The 24353-nt window shown below is 44.7% G+C and overlaps 2 protein-coding genes across 3 annotated transcripts; one reads left to right on the forward strand and one right to left on the reverse strand.

The window, feature by feature from the left end:
• Positions 1-3168: 3168 nt before the first annotated feature.
• LOC123081001 (respirasome Complex Assembly Factor 1) lies at positions 3169-6096 on the forward strand. Its single transcript, XM_044503960.1, has 4 exons — positions 3169-3457; positions 3545-3648; positions 5388-5517; positions 5844-6096. Exons 1-4 carry the CDS (start codon positions 3335-3337, stop codon positions 5880-5882), a joined length of 396 nt encoding a protein of 131 aa, XP_044359895.1. The 5' UTR covers positions 3169-3334; the 3' UTR covers positions 5883-6096.
• Positions 6097-21965: 15869 nt separating this feature from the next.
• LOC123081002 (suppressor of disruption of TFIIS) lies at positions 21966-24262 on the reverse strand. Of its 2 annotated transcripts, none has more exons than XM_044503962.1 (9): positions 24042-24262; positions 23737-23818; positions 23523-23588; positions 23254-23351; positions 23125-23162; positions 22926-23013; positions 22566-22838; positions 22408-22473; positions 21966-22316 (listed from the first exon to the last, which is right to left on the reverse strand). In XM_044503962.1, exons 2-9 carry the CDS (start codon positions 23798-23800, stop codon positions 22161-22163), a joined length of 849 nt encoding a protein of 282 aa, XP_044359897.1. In that variant the 5' UTR covers positions 23801-23818; positions 24042-24262; the 3' UTR covers positions 21966-22160. The 2 variants fall into 2 exon arrangements, with proteins under 2 accessions (XP_044359897.1, XP_044359898.1); XM_044503963.1 differs by lacking the exon at positions 24042-24262 and adding an exon at positions 23924-23943.
• Between the last annotated feature and the right edge of the window lie 91 nt (positions 24263-24353).

Raw genomic sequence — 24353 nt, forward strand, 5'->3', positions numbered from 1 at the left:
ACAACCCTAGTGTCACCGAACCTTAAGTGTGTAGACCCTACAGGTTCGGGAGACACGCAGACATGACCGAGACGACTCTCCGGTCAATAACCAACAGCGGGATCTGGATACCCATGTTGGCTCCCACATGCTCCTCGATGATCTCATCGGATGAACCACGATGTCGAGGATTAATGTAATCCCGTATACAATTCCCTTTGTCAATCGGTACGTTACTTGCCCGAGATTCGATCGTCGGTATCCCAATACCTCGTTCAATCTCGTTACCGGCAAGTCACTTTACTCGTACCGTAATGCATGATCCCGTGACCAACCTCTTGGTCACATTGAGCTCATTATGATGATGCATTACCGAGTGGGCCTAGAGATACCTCTCCGTCATACGGAGTGACAAATCCCAGTCTCGATCTGTGCCAACTCAACAGACACTTTCGGAGATACCTGTAGTGCGCCTTTATAGCCACCCAGTTACGTTGTGACGTTTGGTACACCCAGAGCATTCCTACGGTATCCGGGAGTTGCACGATCTCATGGTCTAAGGAAACGATACTTGACATTAGAAAAGCTTCAGCAAACGAACTACACGATCTAGTGCTATGCTTAGGATTGGGTCTTGTCCATCACATCATTCTCCTAATGATGTGATCCCGTTATCAATGACATCCAATGTCCATGGTCAGGAAACCGTAACCATCTATTGATCAACGAGCTAGTCAACTAGAGGCTCACTAGGGACATGTTATGGTCTATGTGTTCACACATGTATTACGATTTCCGGATAACACAATTATAGCATGAACAATAGACAATTATCATGAACAAGGAAATATAATAATAACCATTTTATTATTGCCTCTAGGGCATATTTCTAAGACCCCTTCCATGTCTCATGGCCCGTAGGCCTCCCAACATGGCCGACATAAGGAGAAAACCCGACCAGAACCGCCAAAACAAGGAATAAACAACACTACCCCGGATACTCGAACCCCACAACAGAGAGAGTGCTCGTGGTCGCAGAAGCGGCACGTCGGCCGGCCCTGCCGGCGAGGATGGCTAGGGTTTTCCGATGTCTCCAGAGGAGGGTGACGCCGGGATTTTTTTCGAATAGTTTTTTCAATTGGTCATCTATTACATCAATAGTATGTACGTAATGTCATACTTTCCCCGTCTCAAAATAAGTGTCGTTGATTTAGTACTAAGTTGTACAAATCAACGACACTTATTTTGGGACTCCATTATAAAATGAGCATTCCTGGTTACTTCTTTCGAGCACAAATTCGACGGTATAAATTCCTTTTGCATATAAGCAGGGTTTTATTGGTCAGATTAATGATTAAACTTAAGAGTGTGGCTAGGTCTCAGTTGATTGGGATTTAACTAAGGCTAAATCAAGTGACATAACATGTAAGAAAGAAAAAAGAAAAACAAAAAAAATTGCACGGATCTCAACGTAAAATCCCATGAATATAGAATCGACTGAGACTTGGTTAAATCTTAGTCGACTGAGATTTAGCAATTCTGTAAACTTAAACCTCGAACTGAACACGAATTGACACGGTTTTGAGATCGAACTAAACAGCTAGCTAGCTACACCCTGTGAGATCAATTCAAGAAAACTACATTATTGTGTTCTAGTAACTAGAGTGAGAAGAGAAATTTGTAGCTAGCTAGGCAGTGGTTGGTTCTCCAGCAGATAGGTAGATGCATGGAGACTTTGGGCAGATACGAAGGTGCATAGACGTTTGGTGGGGGGACAACCACACAACTTTTCTAAGGAAAAATGATGACGCTGATGGTGATGATCCACTAAGTTTAATTTTTTTGCTTGTGGCGACACCTTCGATCCCATCTCGCACTGCTGGCGTCTTAATTTCTTAGTTTTTTTTTGTCTACCTTCTACTAGCACATATAGCTGCACCATTGTATTTTGTTGCTGGTAATCCATTCCTACTTAGCGTATTGTTCTTTCTTCATCTGAAAGGAAAAGGCGATCTCGCTCGGGGGCATCACCAGGGAGTTCCTCCGTTGACGACCTCCGGCAGCTTCTCCCGTTGACGACCTCGGTCATCGGTGATGAGGGGTTCGCCGGATCCACACGTGTGGATAATTTTAGGCCAGGGCAGCTTAGTTTTTAGGTTGTTCATCGTCACTGGATAAAGTTTCTTTAGATCCTATTTTGATGAGGCGATCGGTCCAACAGTTAGGGATGAATTTAAACTCCAGTCTGTTCAAGCAAGGATGGTGCGGCGGCGGCGGCAACCTCATGGTGGATCTGTGTCCTCGTGCTCCGCCGTTGCAACAGTGTTTGCTCTAGCGCCCGTGCGGAGCTTGGGAGGTAGTCCAGGAGCGGATGCAAATTGTGGTCTGCATTGGTGGCAACTAGAAGATGGTGGATCGTGTGCTGAGTTCGTGGTTGGATGGCAGGTATGATTTCCTCGTTCGATATCTTAGTCATGTAGGGGTATCAAATCTGGAGTTCGATGGCGTCTTCGAATTGTTGTTACTCAAATTGTTATTTGTTGCTAGCAACCTCGTTTGCGCATTTTGATGGTAGAGAAAGGTTTGTTCTTTACAACTACTCCGAATACCTTACAAAACGATCTTATATTATGGGACAGTGGGGTAGGTTATATAGGAATGAAATTTGTTAAAAGTTTTGGTAAAATGAATCACCGCTTGCACTTTTCTATGAAGCGTGGTCGACCATCAACCTCCGAGAGGGTGAAGAGCAGTCGAGACCATCGACGACGGCTGGGTACAGAGACTATATATAGTCTATAGAGCAGACCCCTACCAACTGGTTACCGTAACAAGGTGGTGTGTCGGTGACGTCATGATTGCTGGAGCGAGAAAGAAGACATCACCGAAGCTGTTTAGGCGAGCTCGGAGGGTTCAACAGAGCCGGAATGATGGGTTGGAGCGACAACACAAAGAGGACGAGACACACTCACTGAATCGGCTTGATTTAAGAATTATACAACACACAAACTTTTTCAAGAGGCAAATTATCTGACAGACGGGCATGGTATTTCTGTTTCAATCAAATCAGTTAAGGGAAGTTTTTAATTGTGATTTCAGCTTTCTTGAGGGAAAAATGGTGATTTCAGTTAGAACTTAGAACGTGCGATAGAATGATCTTGTTGGATAACAAAACGGAGTCCTGGAATACGCCAACGGCCTGCTAAGGCGGAAGCCAAAAGGAGTCCGTCGGCGACCTGACCGAGCAAAGCTCCGTCTTTTCTCTCTCCCACGCCCACCAGCGATCCCATCTCACCGCCGATCCCATCTCGCCGCCGCCCGCGTGGAGAACCGCCGCCGCGGCGGAGCCGGAGGCATGAGGAAGTCCAAGGCGGCGGCGGCGGCGGCCGCGAAGCAGCCGCACCACGCGGCGCAGAACGGCCACGCCCTCCCGTCCCGGCTCGCCCGGTACCTCGACCCCGACGCGTCCTTGGACAAGGTATGTACGCCACCGCCGCCGCCGGCGTGTCCCCGAGCGACTCCGTGGGGGTTCTGATTGGTTCGGTGCTTGGGTTTTGGTTTGCAGGACCAGCTGCTGGACGCGGTGCACTGGATCCGGCAGGCGGTGGGGCTCGCCTGCGGCCTGCTCTGGGGCGCCGTCCCCCTCGTCGGCGCCTTCTGGATCGCCCTGTCAGTCCCTCCCTCCCTCCTTCCTCAAAGCCCCCATCTTGGTCTCTCTCTTTTCCTTCAGACATAGGCATAGATTCAGGTTCACTGTTAACTGAATTCAAGAGCTCATCTCACACTGAATTCAGGATCTCTCTCCCATCGTGTGGTATACTTCTAGTAAGTCACGCGTGCATTGTGTGCTTAACTGCATAATTTCAGAAGGCTGATTTGTTCCGCCGTTCATTGATCGCTATGATTGGCCAGAGGAGGTGCAGCGAGTGTTAGATTCGCTGCGAATTGGAGGTTCCGTCGCATCGTCTTTGAGTGCTGGTCACCAGCTTGGCAACCAGAATCGCGATGGTTTTCGCTTTGTCTGGTATTAGATGTGACATGAGCTGTTCAATCAGCTCTTAGTTTGGAGTGGCCATCCGTCAGCAAACCAACACAATTGCCGCATACTTAGTGGTTTATGAACTCCTCTTAGTTTCTGTGTGTTCATTAGTTGAATAAATTGGCAAAGGGCTGCTGATGTATGGTTGGCCAGTTTTGTTTGTCTTGCTAGAGTTCCCTGGAAATATTAGCATTCTCAAACCAAATGAGGTGCCCTTTATTCCGTCCATGAGAGTATATATTGCATTGTGAGTGATGAATTTCCTGATTGCTGATCTTTGCTGAACAGCTGAGCACGTATGCAAACACTTAAAACCATGGCTCAGCCTTTCTCATGTCCAACAATATGCGTCTTTGCTTACATCACATAGCGTAGTGGATTATGATTGTATTTCTGGTAACAGAATTTCAGGATTATCATAAGTTCATAACATAGATGGTCTATTGCAAGTTGGCTGGAGAATTTTGTAACATGGTGCCATTTTCAAGATGTGCATACTGTCTTAGGATAGCTTTAGCACCCTTTCGATAAATGAAGACTGATCTTTTCAGACAATTTGACCATGTGGCATATTTTCTTTTGCTATGTTGCAGATTTTTTTACTATTTCCACCGTGATAGTTCATTTGTACCGTTAGCAAACAAACACAATTGCCGCACAGTTGGATATTAACTGCTCTGAGTTTCTAGGTGTTCACTAGTGAATAAATTGGCAAAGGGCTGCTAATGTATGATTGGCCGGTTCTGTTCACCTTGCTAGAGTTCCTTGGAAAAATTAACATTCTCAAACAAAATGCAAACTTTGACATTTAGATATGAGTTGTACTTTTTCTTCATTCCATGAGAGTGTATTTATCTGCTCCCTTCAGCAGGGGATAAATTCTGGTGCAAATTTGTGTTGTGAGCGGTGACATTGCCTGATTGCTGATTTTTTTTTTCTGAACTCCTGAGCATTTTCTATATCCAGACACTTCAAAATCATGGCTTGACATTCCCCATGGCCATTGATATGCCCGTTTGCTTATAGCACATGCCATACTGGATTAGGATTGTATTTTAGTATCAGCAATTCAGGATTATCATAACTTCTACTCCCTCCGTCCGAAAAAGCTTGTCCTTCAAATGGATGTATCTAGCATCAAGTTAGTGCTAGATACATCCATTTGAGGGACAAGCTTGGGACAAGTTTTTTCGGACGGAGGAGTATTTTTTTTGTTACAAGTTAGCCAGGGAATTTAGTAACAGGGTCATTTTCAGAAATCTGCATGCCGTCTTAGGATAACTTTAGCACCCTTTCGATAAGTGCAGAATGATTTACCTCTTTTCAGCATAACTGACCACGTGGCATATTTTGTTTTTCTCTGTTGCAGATTCTTTACTATTTCCACCGTGATAGTTCATTTGTACTATGCACACTTGCTGAAGATTGATGAGGAAGACTTTGGAGGCCACGCCGCCCTACTTCAGGAGGGGCTCTTTGCTTCGTTCACCCTTTTCCTGGTATAAGCTATCGTCCATAATCGTGTCTCTTCCAGACTTCCATCACTGCCTCCTAGTTGCACCAACGTCGAACTCATTTCTACCACACATGCACATGTCTTCTGTTGACATGTTTTCAGTTTGCCTCCAAACTAGCAAGTGCTACAGGCACATAAACTAGCACTATCACGACATCATGTGATTCTGCTTTTTCAGTAGGAGCTGTCAAACAAACAATACAAGCTTGTAACATTAAATCAACTCCTTAATTCTTGCGTCTTTGTATTCGCGCATTGAATAAATTGGGTGCCATGGATTACTAACAGATTCTTCTCTCTCGGTTGCAGCTTTCGTGGACTCTAGTATACAGCTTGGCTCACTTCTGAGAAGCCTGTCTGCAGAAACATGGCGTCGGATTTTCGTTGTTAATTTTCATTCACCATCTTGTAAAATTAGTTATCAAGGATGTAATGGCATGGTCATATAGAACAACGTCGTCGTCGAGCTATAACTGTAATGTGGATAGAATCCCTTTAAACTTCAGTGAGGAAAATAGATTGCCTGGTCTACCCAGTCATGCTAAAAAATACTTACAATCTATCTATCATTGTTCCATGCAGGGGTGCAAAATTGGCCACTACTGCGCGCCGGTCGGCCGGCCCAAATTTGGGCAAAACAGTAGGATCAAACAAACCCAGAGCCACATGATTCTCTCCTTCCCCCTGAAGCTCCGGCGGCCGGTTCCCAGCAGAGTCTCATCGACTGCATCATTTTTTGTCGCCGATTCGAGCACACCACATGGCCAGTTGCAGCATCACCATGTGCTAGTTCTAGAGCGGGTGCACACCGGGTTGCCACTTGCCAGCATTTGCCCGCGCCGGTTCCAGCACCCCCACGTGCCGGTTGTAGCACCGCAACGTCGCAGTCGTAGCAGCGCGCGACGCCGGTCGCAACACCGCCTCACCATGGTTGTAGCACATCCCACGCCGGCGACGATGCCTTGGTTGTAGCAACATCGAGGGCTCGCCGCCAAGACAGAGAGGAGATTGGCGGCGAGCATTGCCATGAGACCGATGACCAGCGACGCGTCCTTGTACCAGCCTCATGGTGGTTTTGTTGCCAGGGGAGGAAAGTGTGGAAGAAAAAGCTCGCGGGGTGAAGGAGAGGTTGGGGATGCGAAAGGTAGAAGAAAGAGTAGAGACAGTGACGTCCTGGAGATAAAATTTGTGCGGCCCAAAACCGGTTGGTGCAAAGAGATAGGGGAAAGGGAGAGGCAGCGCATGGGCCAGGCCACGTGGCCGTTGAACTCGCCTTTGCGATCCTGTTTCCCAAGAATAGTATCATGTGGTTTAGGAGATGACATATATAGTTCGTAGAACAAGTCACTACTGCCTCCGTCCCAAAATGTAAATCATGTCAAAAATGGTACTAGTGTCAAAAATGATATTACGTTTTGGAAACGGAGGGAGTATTTGATAAAAGCACCGGAACTCAAACTACACATATATGCAAATCGTTGGAAGTGAGGTGGCATGTATCATAAAGGAAAACTCCGAAAGTATTGCTTGGATGTTATGCATGAAAACACGAGGAAAACATCAGAGAACCCTCGTGTTTAGTTTCCTCCTAAATCCGTGTAGATTTGAATCCATAGGAATTTCAAGAGAATCTGAAATAGCAATTCTTGTGTTCCAAAGTTTATCAAATGATTTTTTTTCCTAAAGAAAACATATCCTCTAAAATTCCTATGTTTCTCCAGCCCAAAGTTACTGATTGTTTTTCTTTTTGAGATACCTACCCGCTTATTCCAAGTGGTACTCCAGGCCTAAGTTTTTTTTTTGCAGGGGAGGCCTAAGTTAATTTGCTTGTGCCTGAGTAATTGGTTCTTGTATTCCAACATCAAGGTTGTCAACGTTAAGTTTGCATTGGCATGTAGATTCCCGGTCATTATGGTTCCTGTGATTTAGAGGATTGGATTGATGTTTTTTCATCTATGTATAGATCATAGATGAACTTTTAGTCGTAGTTCCAACACTGCGCATCCATGGCTTCTGATAGGATAGATGGGTTTTCCAAATATATAATTGCATACATCTTGCATATTGGATTGGTTTCTGGAGGTCCAGGGGGCGCTTAAGTTGATTTGTATTCAGGATTAACTGGTCAATCGAAGAAAAATACCTGGACCCATAATTAATTACTACAACTATAGATTAAGTTTCTAAGTTCCCTTGCATGTTACAGATGGTTCTCTGGGGATGTTTGACATACATTTTCTGAATTAGAAGTGTCGTATATATTTTGGTTAAATGCCGTTGCAACGCACGAGCACTTAGCTAGCAACATTTAGCATACTTTTTTTAATATATGTTTGTATGTTCACGTTTGTAGGTCTGAGATAAAACTGATGCATTCGAATAAAACGGTATGCTTTCGAAATGTCGATTGACAAAGTCACTGACGTAACTATGATGGAATGGATTCAAAACACATCGAGTTTTACACATTGAGATGCATACAAATAATTGTTCTTCCTTGTATATATGCTGTACATGATAATAAAAAAGGTGTATTTCTCTCCCTATATATCTTTTGCACATGATAATACAAAAGATGTATTTCTATATATGTTTATTTTTGCAGAGTATGAGAGAGATGGAGATATGGATTATATCGACATTCAAAAAGAATCCATCGACAAGGGTCCCGAGGCAATGTCGTCGGAAGGGGCTGAAAATTTCCTGAGCTTTATACAACAATATGGGTACATATATGCAATTAGAAAAAAGACTAAAAGGCCCGTAACAATGCACATGCGTTCTACTAATCATCTTTAGTGTCTTTAGCTTGTTTCATATTAAATGCCTTGTCCTTGCTTGTTTGCTTGCTTTGGATTGTTTGTGGGCTTGCGAGCACATTCAAAGTATTCACCTAGCTTATCATGCAAGATGCAGGAGAAGTCGTAGTTGTGGACGTCGAGGGTGCCAGCTAGGAAGTGTCCTAGCAGTCCCCCGTTGGATTGGAGTCGCTTCACTGTCACATCGTTCCACTGTATTAGTCCTCCTACGTTAGTAGTATTCCGCAACATGAGGTACCTATCTGGTATATGTTTCTTAGCCAGTTAGCACACCATACAACATGAGGTACCTATGAACCTCTGAATATTACCATTGAGTTATTTGGTACTTACAGTAGTCTGAGGATTGATGTCGGCAAGCTTGAGGGCATGCAATATTGCATCTATATTCGGTTTGCACAGGATTGGTGACCTTGGCAGCTCAACCCCAGGCTCTGGATGAGCCAGGTGCTTCATTATATCGAAGATCTCAACTTTTTCAGATGGCACAGGGTAGGCGATGTCGGGTTCAGTGTCTCAAAGCACAAAACCCCCTCAAAGCAGTCCTCAATCCCAAGCCTCTTTTGTGCCCTCGAAGCATGGAGGTTATCACCATTCGTGAACACCTAGCAGCACAGCACAATTACATGGTCATGCTTGCATCCTAACACTTGGTTTCTGATGAAAAGTTTCGGGCTTGCACGACGCATACGAGTTTGCAGATAGGTAAGCCGAGGAGGATGTTCCTGAGCACCCAGTCAGGCTTCTTTTCTAAGGCCAACCGTCCATGAACAAAGCCGCAAAACAAATGAAACAGTCAAAAATCTGGCATTCCATTCTTTTTTGCCCAAATTATGGCCAAAACAACACCAAGTTTGGCGAGAAACCGACAGGCAGGTAGTACCCGTGGAAATCATCGTAGTCGAACTTGTTGGGGAACGTAGTAATTTCAAAAAATTCCCTACGCACACACAGGATCATGGTGAGTGTGTTCACGTATCCTCGTAGACCGAAAGCGGAAGCGTTAGCACAACGCGGTTGATGTAGTCGTACATCTTCACGATCCGACCGATCAAGTACCGAACGCACAGCACCTCCGAGTTCTGCACACGTTCAACTCGATGACGTCCCTCGAACTCCGATCCAACCGAGCTTTGAGGGAGAGTTCCGTCAGCACGACGGCATGGTGACGATGATGATGTTCTACCGACGCAGGGCTTCGCCTAAGCACCGCTACGATATTATCGAGGTGGATTATGGTGGAGAGGGGCACCGCACACGGCTAAAAGGTCCAAGAGATCAATTGTTGTGTCTATGTGGTGCCCCTCTCCTCCGTATATAAAGGGGGGGAGGAGAGGGCCGGCCAAGGGGAGGAGGCGCGCCCAAGGGAGGAGTCCTACTCCATTTGGAGAGGGAGAGGGAAGGAAGAGGAAGGAGGGAGGAAGGAAAGGGGGGGCCGGCCCCCCTCCCAATTCGGATTGGGCTTGGGGGGGGGGGTGCCCCTCCCTTGCTACTTTACCCTCCTTTCCACTAAAGCCCATTAAGGCCCATATACCTCCCGGGGGGTTCCGATAACCTCCCGGTGCTCCGGTATTATCCCGATCTCACCCGGAACCATTCCGGTATCCAAATATAGTCGTCCAATATATCGATCTTTACGTCTCGACCATTTCGAGACTCCTTGTCATGTCTGTGATCACATCCGAGACTCCGAACTACCTTCGGTACAACAAAACACATAAACTCATAATATAACCGTCATCGAACGTTAAGCGTGCGGACCCTACGGGTTCGAGAACTATGTAGACATGACCGAGACACGTCTCCGGTCAATAACCAATAGCAGAACCTGGATGCTCATATTGGCTCCCACATATTCTACGAAGATCTTTATCGGTCAAACCGCATAACAACATACGTTGTTCCCTTTGTCATCGGTATGTTACTTGCCCGAGATTCGATCGTCGGTATCTCAATACCTAGTTCAATCTCGTTACCGGCAAGTCTCTTTACTCGTTCTGTAATACATCATCCCGCAACTAACTCATTAGTTGCAATGCTTGCAAGGGTTAAGTGATGTGCATTATCAAGTGGGCCCAGAGATACCTCTCCGACAATCGGAGTAACAAATCCTAATCTCGAAATACGCCAACCCAACAAGTACCTTCGGAGACACCTGTAGAGCACCTTTATAATCACCCAGTTACGTTGTGACGTTTGGTAGCACACAAAGTGTTCCTCCGGTAAACGGGAGTTGCATAATGTCATAGTCATAGGAACATGTATAAGTCATGAAGAAAGCAATAGCAACATACTAAACGATCAAGTGCTAAGCTAACGGAATGGGTCAAGTCAATCACATCATTCTCCTAATGATGTGATCCCGTTAATCAAATGACAACTCTTTGTCTATGGCTAGGAAACATAACCATCTTTGATCAACGAGCTAGTCAAGTAGAGGCATACTAGTGACACTCTGTTTGTCTATGTATTCACACATGTATCATGTTTCCGGTTAATACAATTCTAGCATGAATAATAAACATTTATCATGATATAAGGAAATAAATAATAACTTTATTATTGCCTCTAGGGCATATTTCCTTCAGTCTCCCACTTGCACTAGAGTCAATAATCTAGATTACACAGTAATGATTCTAACACCCATGGAGTCTTGGTGCTGATCATGTTTTGCTCGTGGAAGAGGCTTAGTCAACGGGTCTGCAACATTCAGATCCGTATGTATTTTGCAAATCTCTATGTCTCCCACTTGGACTTGGTCCCGGATGGAATTGAAGCGTCTCTTGATGTGCTTGGTCCTCTTGTGAAATCTGGATTCCTTTGCCAAGGCAATTGCACTAGTATTGCCTGGACCCGATGCACTAGGTATGACACCTAGATCGGATATGAACTCCTTCATCTAGACTCCTTCATTTGCTGCTTCCGAAGCAGCAATGTATTCCGCTTCACACGTAGATCCCGCCACGACGCTTTGTTCAGAACTGCACCAACTGACAGCTCCACCGTTCAATATAAACACGTATCCGGTTTGCGATTTAGAATCGTCCGGATCAGTGTCAAAGCTTGCATCAACGTAACCATTTACGATGAGCTCTTTGTCACCTCCATAAACGAGAAACATATCCTTAGTCCTTTTCAGGTATTTCAGGATGTTCTTGACCGCTGTCCAGTGATCCACTCCTGGATTACTTTGGTACCTTCCTGCTAAACTAATAGCAAGGCACACATCAGGTCTGGTACACAGCATTGCATACATGATAGAGCCTATGGCTGAAGCATAGGGAACATCTTTCATTTTCTCCCTATCTTCTGCAGTGGTCGGGCATTGAGTCTTACTCAACTTCACACCTTGTAACACAGGGAAGAACCCTTTCTTTGCTTGATATATTTTGAACTTCTTCAAAACTTTGTCAAGGTATGTGCTTTGTGAAAGTCCAATTAAGCGTCTTGATCTATCTCTATAGATCTTGATGCCCAATATGTAAGCAGCTTCACCGAGGTCCTTCATTGAAAAACTCTTATTCAAATATCCTTTTATGCTATCCAGAAATTCTATATCATTTCCAATCAACAATATGTCCATATAATATCAGAAATGCTACAGAGCTCCCACTCACTTTCTTGTATATACAGGCTTCTCCAAAAGTCTGTATAAAACCATATGTTTTGATCACACTATCAAAACGTTTATTCCAACTCCGAGAGGCTTGCACCAGTCCATAAATGGATCGCTGGAGCTTGCACACTTTGTTAGCTCCCTTTGGATCGACAAAACCTTCCGGTTGCATCATATACAATTCTTCTTCCAGAAATCCATTCAGGAATGCAGTTTTGACATCCATTTGCCAAATTTCATAATCATAAAATGCGGCAATTGCTAACATGATTCAGACAGACTTAAGCATTGCTACGGGTGAGAAGGTCTCGTCGTAGTCAATCCCTTGAACTTGTCGAAAACCTTTTGCAACAAGTCGAGCTTTATAGACAGTAACATTACCGTCAGCGTCAGTCTTCTTCTTGAAGATCCATTTATTCTCGATGGCTTGCCGATCATCGGGCAAGTCAACCAAAGTCCATACTTTGTTCTCATACATGGATCCCATCTCGGATTTCATGGCCTCAAGCCATTTTGCGGAATTTGGGCTCACCATCGCTTCTTCATAGTTCGTAGGTTCGTCATGGTCTAGTAACATAACCTCCAGAACAGGATTACCGTACCACTCTGGTGCGGATCTTACTCTGGTTGAGTAACAACTTGATCTGAAGTTTCATGATCATCATCATTAACTTCCTCACTAATTGGTGTAGACGTCACAGGAACCGGTTTCTGTGATGAAATATTTTCCAATAAGGGAGCAGGTACTGTTACCTCATCAAGTTCTACTTTCCTCCCACTCACTTCTTTCGAGAGAAACTCCTTCTCTAGAAAGGATCCAAATTTAGCAACAAAAGTCTTGCCTTCAGATCTGTGATAGAAGGTGTACCCAACAGTTTCCTTTGGGTATCCTATGAAGACACATTTCTCCGATTTGGGTTCGAGCTTATCAGGTTGAAGCTTTTTCACATAAGCATCGCAGCCCCAAACTTTAAGAAACGACAACTTTGGTTTCTTGCCAAACCACAGTTCATAAGGCGTCGTCTCAACGGATTTCGATGGTGCCCTATTTAACGTGAATGTAGCCGTCTCTAAAGCATAACCCCAAAACGATAGCGGTAAATCAGTAAGAGACATCATAGATCGCACCATATCTAGTAAAGTACGATTACGACGTTCAGACACACTATTACGCTGTGGTGTTCCGGGTGGCGTGAGTTGCGAAACTATTCCGCATTGTTTCAAATGTAGACCAAACTCGTAACTCAAATATTCTCCTCCACGATCAGATCGTAGAAACTTTATTTTCTTGTTACGATGATTTTCCACTTCACTCTGAAATTCTTTGAACTTTTCAAATGTTTCAGACTTATGTTTCATTAAGTAGATATACCCATATCTGCTTAAATCATCTGTGAAGGTGAGAAAATAATGATACCCGCTGCGAGCCTCAACATTCATTGGACCACATACATCTGTATGTATGATTTCCAACAAATCTGTTGCTCGCTCCATAGTTCCGGAGAACGGCGTTTTAGTCATCTTGCCCATGAGGCACGGTTCGCAAGTACCAAGTGATTCATAATCAAGTGCTTCCAAAAGTCCATCAGTATGGAGTTTCTTCATGCGCTTTACACCGATATGACCTAAACGGCAGTGCCACAAATAAGTTGCACTATCATTATCAACTCTGCATCTTTTGGCCTCAATATTATGAATATGTGTATCACTACTATCGAGATTTAATATAAATAGACCACTCCTCAAGGGTGCATGAACATAAAAGATATTACTCATATAAATAGAACAACCATTATTCTCTGATTTAAATGAATAACCGTCTCACATCAAACAAGATCCAGATATAATGTTCATGCTTAACGCTGGCACCAAATAACAATTATTTAGGTCTAAAACTAATCCCGAAGGTAGATGTAGAGGTAGCGTGCCGACCGCGATCACATCGACTTTGGAACCATTTCCCACGCGCATCGTCACCTCGTCCTTAGCTAATCTTCGCTTAATCCGTAGTCCCTGTTTCGAGTTGCAAATATTAGCAACAGAACCAGTATCAAATGCCCAGGTGCTACTGCGAGCATTAGTAAGGTACACATCAATAACATGTATATCACATATACCTTTGTTCACCTTGCCATCCTTCTTATCCGCCAAATACTTGGGGCAGTTCCGCTTCCAGTGACCAGTCTGCTTGCAGTAGAAGCACTCAGTCTCAGGCTTAGGTCCAGACTTGGGCTTCTTCTCTTGAGCAGCAACTTGTTTGCTGTTCTTCTTGAAGTTCCCCTTCTTCTTCCCTTTGCCCTTTTTCTTGAAACTGGTGGTCTTATTGACCATCAACACTTGATGCTCCTTCTTGATTTCTACCTCCGCAGCCTTTAGCATTGCGAAGAGCTCGGGAATTGTCTTATCCATCCCTTGCATGTTATAGTTCATCACGAAGCTCTTGTAGCTTGGTGGCAGTGATTGAAGAATTCTGTCAATGACGCTATCATCCGGAAGATTAACTCCCAGTTGAATCAAGTGATTGTTATACCCAGACATTCTGAGTATATGCTCACTGACAGAACTATTCTCCTCCATCTTGCAGCTGTAGAACTTATTGGAGACTTCATATCTCTCAATCCGGGCATTTGCTTGAAATATTAACTTCAACTCCTGGAACATCTCATATGCTCCATGACGTTCAAAACGTCGTTGAAGTCCCGGTTCTAAGCCGTAAAGCATGGCACACTGAACTATCGAGTAGTCATCAGCTTTGCTCTGCCAGACGTTCATAACATCTGGTGTTGCTCCTGCAGCAGGTTTGGCACCTAGCGGTGCTTCCAGGACGTAATTCTTCTGTGCAGCAATGAGGATAATCCTCAAATTACGGACCCAGTCCGTGTAATTGCTACCATCATCTTTCAACTTTGCTTTCTCAAGGAACGCATTAAAATTCAACGGAACAACAGCACGAGCCATCTATCTACAACAAACATAGACATGCAAAATACTATCAGGTACTAAGTTCATGATAAATTTAAGTTCAATTAATCATATTACTTAAGAACTCCCACTTAGATAGACATCCCTCTAATCATCTAAGTGATCACGTGATCCAAATCAACTAAACCATGTCCGATCATCACGTGAGATGGAGTAGTTTCAATGGTGAACATCACTATGTTGATCATATCTACTATATGATTCACGCTCGACCTTTCGGTCTCAGTGTTCCGAGGCCATATCTGCATATGCTAGGCTCGTCAAGTTTAACCTGAGTATTCCGCGTGTGCAACTGTTTTGCACCCGTTGTATTTGAACGTAGAGCCTATCACACCCGATCATCACGTGGTGTCTCAGCACGAAGAACTTTCGCAACGGTGCATACTCAGGGAGAACACTTTTATCTTGAAATTTAGTGAGAGATCATCTTATAATGCTACCGTCAATCAAAGCAAGATAAGATGCATAAAAGATAAACATCACATGCAATCAATATAAGTGATATGATATGGCCATCATCATCTTGTGCTTGTGATCTCCATCTCCGAAGCACCGTCATGATCACCATCGTCACCGGCGCGACACCTTGATCTCCATCGTAGCATCGTTGTCGTCTCGCCAACTTATGCTTCTACGACTATCGCTACCGCTTAGTGATAAAGTAAAGCATTACAGGGCGATTGCATTGCATACAATAAAGCGACAACCATATGGCTCCTGCCAGTTGCCGATAACTCGGTTACAAAACATGATCATCTCATACAATAAAATTTAGCATCATGCCTTGACCATATCACATCACAACATGCCCTGCAAAAACAAGTTAGACGTCCTCTACTTTGTTGTTGCAAGTTTTACGTGGCTGCTACGAGCTTGGCAAGAACCGTTCTTACCTACGCATCAAAACCACAACGATAGTTCGTCAAGTTAGTGCTGTTTTAACCTTCTCAAGGACCGGGCGTAGCCACACTCGGTTCAACTAAAGTTGGAGAAACTGACACCCGCCAGCCACCTATGTGCAAAGCACGTCGGTAAACCAGTCTCGCGAAAGCGTACGCATAATGTCGGTCCGGGCCGCTTCATCCAACAATATCGCTGAACCAAAGTATGAAATGCTGGTAAGCAGTATGACTTGTATCGCCCACAACTCACTTGTATTCTACTCGTGCATATAACATCTACGCATAAAACCTGGCTCTGATACCACTGTTGGGGAACGTAGTAATTTCAAAAAGTTTCCTACACACACAGGATCATGGTGATGCATAGCAACGAGAGGGGAGAGTGTGTCCACGTACCCTCGTAGACCGAAAGCGGAAGCGTTAGCACAACGCGGTTGATGTAGTCGTACATCTTCACGATCCGACCGATCAAGTACCGAACGCACGACACCTCCGAGTTCTGCACACGTTCAACTCGATGACGTCCCTCGAACTCCGATCCAGCCGAGCTTTGAGGGAGAGTTCCGTCAGCACGACTGCGTGGTGACGATGATGATGTTCTACCGACGCAAGGCTTCGCCTAAGCACCGCTACGATATTATCAAGGTGGACTATGGTGGAGAGGGGCACCGCACACGTCTAAAAGATCCAAGAGATCAATTGTTGTGTCTATGGGGTGCCCCTCTCCTCTGTATATAAAGGGGGGAGGAGAGGGCCGGCCAAGGGGAGGAGGCGCGCCCAAGGGGGGAGTCCTACTCCCACCGGGAGTAGGACTCCTCCTTTTCCTATTTGGAGAGGGAGAGGGAAGGAAGAGGAAGGAGGGAGGAAGGAAAAGGGGGGGGGGCGGCCCCCTCCCAATACGGATTGGGCTGGGGGGGGGGCGCCCCCTCCCTTGCTCCTTTCCACTAAAGCCCATTAAGGCCCATATACCTCCCGGGGGGTTCCGATAACCTCCCGATGCTCCGGTATTATCCCGATCTCACCCGGAACCATTCCGGTATCCAAATATAGTCGTCCAATATATCGATCTTTACGTCTCGACCATTTCGAGACCACATCCGGGACTCCGAACTACCTTCGGTACATCAAAACACATAAACTCATAATATAACCGTCATTGAACTTTAAGCGTGCGGACCCTACGGGTTCGAGAACTATGTAGACATGACCGAGACACGTCTCCGGTCAATAACCAATAGCGGAACCTGGATGCTCATATTGGCTCCCACATATTCTACGAAGATCTTTATCGGTCAAACCGCATAACAACATACGTTGTTCCCTTTGTCATCGGTATGTTACTTGCCCGAGATTCGATTGTCGGTATCTCAATACCTAGTTCAATCTCGTTACCGGCAAGTCTCTTTACTCGTTCCGTAATACATCATCCCGCAACTAACTCATTACTTGCAATGCTTGCAAGGCTTAAGTGATGTGCATTACCGAGTGGGCCAAAGATACCTCTCCAACAATCGGAGTGACAAATCCTAATCTCGAAATACGCCAACCCAACAAGTACCTTCGGAGACACCTGTAGAGCACCTTTATAATCACCCAGTTACGTTGTGACGTTTGGTAGCACACAAAGTGTTCCTCCGGTAAACGGGAGTTGCATAATGTCATAGTCATTGGAACATGTATAAGTCATGAAGAAAGCAATAGCAACATACTAAACGATCAAGTTTTAAGCTAACGGAATGGGTCAAGTCAATCACATCATTCTCCTAATGATGTGATCCCGTTAATCAAATGACAACTCTTTGTCTATGGCTAGGAAACATAACCATCTTTGATCAACGAGCTAGTCAAGTAGAGACATACTAGTGACACTGTTTGTCTATGTATTCACACATGTATCATGTTTCCGGTTAATACAATTCTAGCATGAATAATAACTTTATTATTGCCTCTAGGGCATATTTCCTTCATAACTGTTACGCAACGGCCTGCATCAAAGATCACAAGAGACATCCATGGTCAATACTAGAGATAAACAAAAGAACTAGGCTTTACGGTGGATTCAGATCATACGGACCCGCAGACCGGCCATGGTGGTTCCATAGTGCTAGAAGAGCAGGATCCAGAGCTCGAGGTTGACGCTCTTGTCGACGCCGAGCTTCTCGACCATGTATTCTAGGCCAACAAGTCACTTGGAGAAACACACACATCACTTACATACACAATCTAGAATTATCTATTTACTTGCATGTGAGGTAAGGTAGACAATCATATACATTTGTAGATCTCTCTACAAAGATATTAAAGGTTATGCCAAAACCAATAAATACACCAATATATCTAAAATGGTAAAATTAGTTTACAAAGAAAGAAAATTTTGTCTATGTAACATTATGTATTTAGAAATATCTCAAAAAAATCTCAATTAAAACATAGCTTTTACAACTAAATACATTTCAAGCTCATCACAAGTTTCTTATAATAACCAAATTACAATCATAACAAGAATTTTTACTTAATATTTTTTTAATATGGTTCTTTAGCTAATTTTAGTATGCATAATACCATAAATATTTTTATAAGACTATGTGACGAGAAAAAACAATTATGAAGGATTAAAAAAGTTCAGTATAAACAAGTGACATCACTTTATTCTAAGTAGTCATGGTCGTCTCTACAGGGACCGGAGTATAATTTAATATATAAACATGTCTAAAACTTGTACTAAAGGTGACTTACCTACGCTAGTGGAGGAAATTCATCATCCGCGTAACCAGCCCCTAAGTCAGATTGTTCCTCCATAATCCTCTTGAACTCCACCCTCATCTTTGACATCATCTCAGACCTCCTCTCCTTCAAGATGGACTGCCTCGCCTTCAAAATACGGAGTTTGGCATGCCAGAGAGCCCTTTGGGCACGCCTGTCACGAGCAGCTGCCTCATCCCTCTCTTGTTGTGTACCATAAGTAGGTTGATATGAGACTCTCTGCTGGTGTGTGCCATGCTCAAAATTAGGAAATCTTGGGAACTGATAATGAGAAAAATGCAATACTAAGCAAACATACCACAACCAATAGTTTTCTAGACAAACAATAGCACAGTACTAGCAAACATATCACAACAGTTGACAAATAATAATAAATGCTACTCTTAATACAGACACATCTGGTTGTAAGTTGTTATCTCAATGAAATGCACCCAATATAAGTAGTAGTAGACGCATTCAGACGATGTGACATGAAAACCATGGCTTATAACATGGAAACGAGCAAACCAGAGACAAAACAAGCACTTGTATAATTCTTTCTAAACATGTTATAGTAACAGAGCATATTTCCAACAGCAGGCAAGCGAACATATAAGATGTACTCAAAACTGGTTTAAAGTGATCTTTATTATCCCAAGAAAGAGAACAACATACATGAGGGTGTGGATAGATGGCATGTTCTACTCCCCGATTTCTTTCAGAAGTGAAGGTCCATTATGTGCCATCTGATTGTCATCGTAGAGCACAAGGACCTCCAGTGCTACGATGCTTGCTTCAACTCCCTGCAGCTCTTGATCAATCCGCTCCAGGGATGCGTCAAGCATGGTGTTGAAGGACGTCTCTAGTGCCGTCTTGGCACTAGACTTGCACTTCAACAACTCTGGATTAACCAATATGAATCCATGCCTTCTTGGATGGGTCTTCACATTGATCTTTGCTTCTTCTTGAAGGGGGGCTTGCTCATCCAATTGAAATCGAACAAGACCAGCTTGATTCATCTCAGTGATGTGCAGATCTTGAAGCGCAACATCAACATCAGCAAGGTTGGAAACTATTCTGACTTGGGCCATGGTGGGATATCCTCCTGTAAAAGAAACAACTTCTTTCATACCAACCCTAGGTGCTAAGAGAGGAGGAAGAGGTGCGAGGAGGAAGAGTATGAGGAGGAGCACTTTCTGGCTTCTGGCGGCAGAGAAGGACGGCGGCGCTTGCGGACGGGGACGCGGACAGCGACGGAGGATGGGGACGCGGCGGCGGGGAGGGGGAGGCGGAGGCGGAGGCGGAGGCTAGGGTTTGAGACGAGGGAGGAGGCGAGGGCGAGGCTGCTAGTTTTTTTGAGTGGTTTTGAGGGGAGGGGCAGCGGCTAGTAGTTGGGCTGGGCCGCGGCTAGCCGTTGGGCACACGATGACTTGTTAGTTGTTACAAACCAACAAGGGACTTTGAGCTGTCACACAATTCCAAGACGTTGTATAAATATGTCTATTTCCAGTTAAATATGTCTAAATTCCAAGACGTTATATTCTAAATAAAAACATATCTATTTCCAGTTAAATATGTCTCCACTTTCTCCCAAGTGTTGTATAAATACAATCATAACAAAAATGTTTTACTTAATACTTTATATGAATGGAAATGCATATGTATGAACACATGCGGGTACATATCTTATCTCAGTCATCCACTGGGGCAAGGTTACTTTGAGATCTGTCCAAACCACATGAATTTGACTTTCTAGAATTTCTACATTAGTGAAATAATAAAAATGGCGACGAGACCATCGGGACGTGACACAGAGGCAAACATGTCACGGTTTCATGTTGGATACCCTAGGCCCACTCACCTACACTTGTAGACTTCGTCAGACAAAGGAAACACCCACCCTGCACCATACTCCAGATTCTTTTTTGGTTCTTGGTTGCATATTCGATGTAGATTGGATATAGATTCCCTAGATTTTCTTTGTTTTCTTGTCTACCAGTTTATAGTAAAGATGCATTCTTAGAGAAAACAACTCGTCGATCTGGTCAAGGGATTTTGTTAGCATTCTTGATTTCACATTGTTCATTGAAGATAGCTCAATTGTCCATTCTGGACGATCTACCATTTACGTGTGCAATCATTAGCTGCCAATTATTTCCTTTGTTGATATGCAACATGTTTCTTGTTAGTAGTCTGTTTTACTTATCAGTACTCGTTTATGCATATCCTTCCCCTTTCCCGCCGCCTCTTCTGCTCTGTGTGATCTATGGGTTGTGACTGAATGAGGGGCGATCTATGGGTTGTGACTGAAGGAGGGGCGATATGGATCCATCATCAGTGCAATTGTCCATGTCAACTATATCTAAATAGCACAAAAACATCACATTAATAGCTTCATTGGGTATAATTGGCGTGTATGAAGCTAGAGACGGGGAAATGTGTGTTTTTGTGGGGAAGAAGAAGGGGAAAGAAGAATATTGGCACGTCTGATAAAAAAAATTCGCCACATATAGGAGAAAACGGGCACGGAAAATGTCATCGCACACGATCATTCGAAACAATTGTGTGCGTTAGCTGGTCAACACACACGATATTCCTAATTTACCGTATGCGATGAATAAGAACATAGAAATTTTGGTGGAAAAGATTTTCCTAATTAAATGTTATGATCATCCACACCATTGCATAAACCCATAATTAAACTGCAGTTTCAACCATGTTGCAGCAGCACTTTCCTTTGAGAAAATATAGCTCAAAATAAAAGACTAAACAACCTTAACCATCCTAGTTCACACTTACTAATTTAAGTTAGTTGACGTAAATATAGCTCTAACAAAAGACTGACGCTCTAAACAAAGACTATTACTGCACATAATTAAGAATAGCCGCCGCGGTGCCCTGCCGCCCTATGCCGCAGCGTCGTCCAATGAGATGTAGAGGCTGATCTCGTCGCCCTCATCAAGCACTACATCGTTGTAGTGCCTGAAGTAGTGGCACTACATCGTTGTAGTGCCTGAAGTAGTGGCACTACATCGTTGTAGTGCCTGAAGTAGTGGCAGCGCCAGAGCTTTGTGAAGCCTCAAACAGCTTCTCCTCCTGAGCCAGGAGCCACTCCTGCTCCTCGCATTGAGTCTCGAGTGAGGTGGCGATGGCACACTCGTTCTACACCTCGTGCTCATTAATCTCTTGAAGCTGGGCTCCATGAACATCATTACAAGTTGAGTATGAGCCCATCCCGCAACTCGGGCTTTTAGCTCGAGCCAAGTCAAACTCGCTCATTTTATAATGCAAGCTGAACCAAGATGCTCTGTAATGTCAGATAGTACTAGCATTGAAGGTCTATTGCCCCGTGAACGGAGTTACAGCGAGGTTCACAACATTTATTTCTTATTATAGGGGACAAACATAACGAAAGTGGCATCAGTTCCCTTAACGATTACAGCAATTTTCTCTTGTTCTAATCAGTACATCTACTGTCAGACAAACAGATACTGCATAATTAAGATTGCCTCTGGTCGTCTCATGTGCCCATTCGCCCAAAACCATGAGTCAGTTCATGACGATTTTACGCGATCACCGATGTCTCGATTCCAACTTTGCTTGACTTCCTGACGTCCTCATCCTTCACAGCCTCAACCCACAGTTCCGGAAACGCTTCCTTCATGTTGTGAAGGCTCTCCAAGGCATGGTCAGCACCTTTAATCCTTTCAGAAGTTCCAACCTGGTACATCGATTGATTCAACACATTCACCACATTAGCCTCTTGATCGACAATAAAATTCCCACAACGTAACCTGAGTTGAGATTTTTACCAGGACAGTGTGCATTCCGATTTGCTTCCCTGCCTGGATGTTCCTGACACTATCATCGAAAAATATCTGGTACGTGTTTCGTAGCCAGTGAGCACACCATACAACATGAGGTACCTATGAATCTCTGAAAATTGACCATTGAGTTATTTGGTACTTACAGTAGTCTGAGGATTGATGTCGGCAAGCTTGAGGGCATGCAGCATTGCATCTATATTCGGTTTGCACAGGATTGGCGACCTTGGCAGCTCAACCCCAGGCTCTGGATGAGCCAGGTGCTTCATTATATCGAAGATCTCAACTTTGTTGGCTGGCGCAGGAGTGGGCGATGGCGGGTTCAATGTCTCAAAGCACAGAACTCCCTCAAAGCAGTCCTCGATCCCAAGCCTCTTCATGGCCCTCGAAGCATGGAGCCTGTCACCATTCGTGAACACCTAGCAGCACAACAAAAATAACATGGTTATGGTTGCATCCAAACACTTGGGTTCTGATGAAACGTTTCGGGCTTTTGCCATGCGTACGAGTTTGCGGATTGGTAAGCTCAGGAGGATGTTCCTGAGTAAAGGGTCAGGCTTGAGCTTCTCATAGGCCAGCCTACCATGAACAAAGCTGCAGAACAAATGAAACAGTCAGACTATGGCATTCCATTCTTTTTGCACAAATTACAGGCCAAAAAGAACACTGAAACAACAAGTTTGGAGAGAAGCCTGTAGGCAGTACCCGTGGAAATCATCGTAGTCGAATTGGTACCCGACAGCCTACATCAAAGGATCACAAAAATGGATACATTGTCAACACCAGAGTCAAACAAAAGAAGCAGTTTTCACTGCGGATTCAGAACACACGCACCCGCAGCCCAGCCATGGTGGTTCCGTACTGCTTGTAGAGCAGGATGCAGAGCTCGTGGCTGACGCTCTTGTCGATGCCGAGCTTCTCGACCATGTATTCTGGAGCACCAGGAAGCCAATTAGTCAGACAGCAGCAAGAACTCATCAACACCATATATACATACATAGACAGAGCAAGCATGCATCTGACATCTCTCCCAGCAAACTGATGTACTAGTGCAGATTTTCAGTAGAACTAACAAGCAGAGTTTGGCTTATGTATGTATGTACCTTGGATGTTCTTCATGACGTCGAGGCCGATGCCTGATCCCACCGGGTAGAGCGTGTCATCGAGGTCTGAAAAAAAAAAGAGAAAAAAGAACACACACACAAAGGCATAGCATGTATCAGACGGGCAGTACCACCCAAGATGTTCTGAAACTGAAATTAGCCTGACAGAGAGAGATATCTGGCAGCAGCAGAGGGAAGAGAGACAAAGTAGTACCGAAGAGGAGGCAGTCGCAGGTGGGGCGGCCGTCGTCGCCGTACTTGGTGCCCTCGTGGCCCATTTCGACCGTCCGGGCGATCTGCAAGAACCAGCGCCCAATCAGTCAGCGAATCAATCCACGGCCGGCCGGGGACGCGGCCCAGATCTCTAACCGAAATGAATCGAATCTGCAACGTGGCATTACAGGCCCCAGCGCGCGCGGCGGCGCCGGGTAGAACGGGGGCGTCACCGGCGAGAAGATAAACAGGACGGCCGGGCAGGGGCAGAGATTCAGGTGCAGAGAGAACTCAGCGCGCACTTACCAGAAAGATTAGTTGGCCTGCGCTGGGGGAGCGGAGAAGATGGCGCTGCGCGGGGTGGAGGATTGGGGAGGGAGGGAGGGAATGGGGACGGTGAGGCCGCGGGTATATGTATGCCGGAGCGGAGGAGGGGCGTCGGCGGCGTCGGCGTGGGGAGGGAAGGTGGAAAGAAGGTGACGTTTGGGAGAGGAAAAGTGGAACCGTCCCCTCCTCCCGTCAAGCGTGGTTCGAGTACAAAACCGATACTATTAAAAATGGAAAAATCACCGACGAGAACAAAAAAACAGTTACTTCTCCCGCCGTCCGTCCGTAATT

Source organism: Triticum aestivum, chromosome 3D, assembly GCF_018294505.1.
Source record: "Triticum aestivum cultivar Chinese Spring chromosome 3D, IWGSC CS RefSeq v2.1, whole genome shotgun sequence".
NCBI classification, from domain to species: Eukaryota; Viridiplantae; Streptophyta; class Magnoliopsida; order Poales; family Poaceae; genus Triticum; species Triticum aestivum.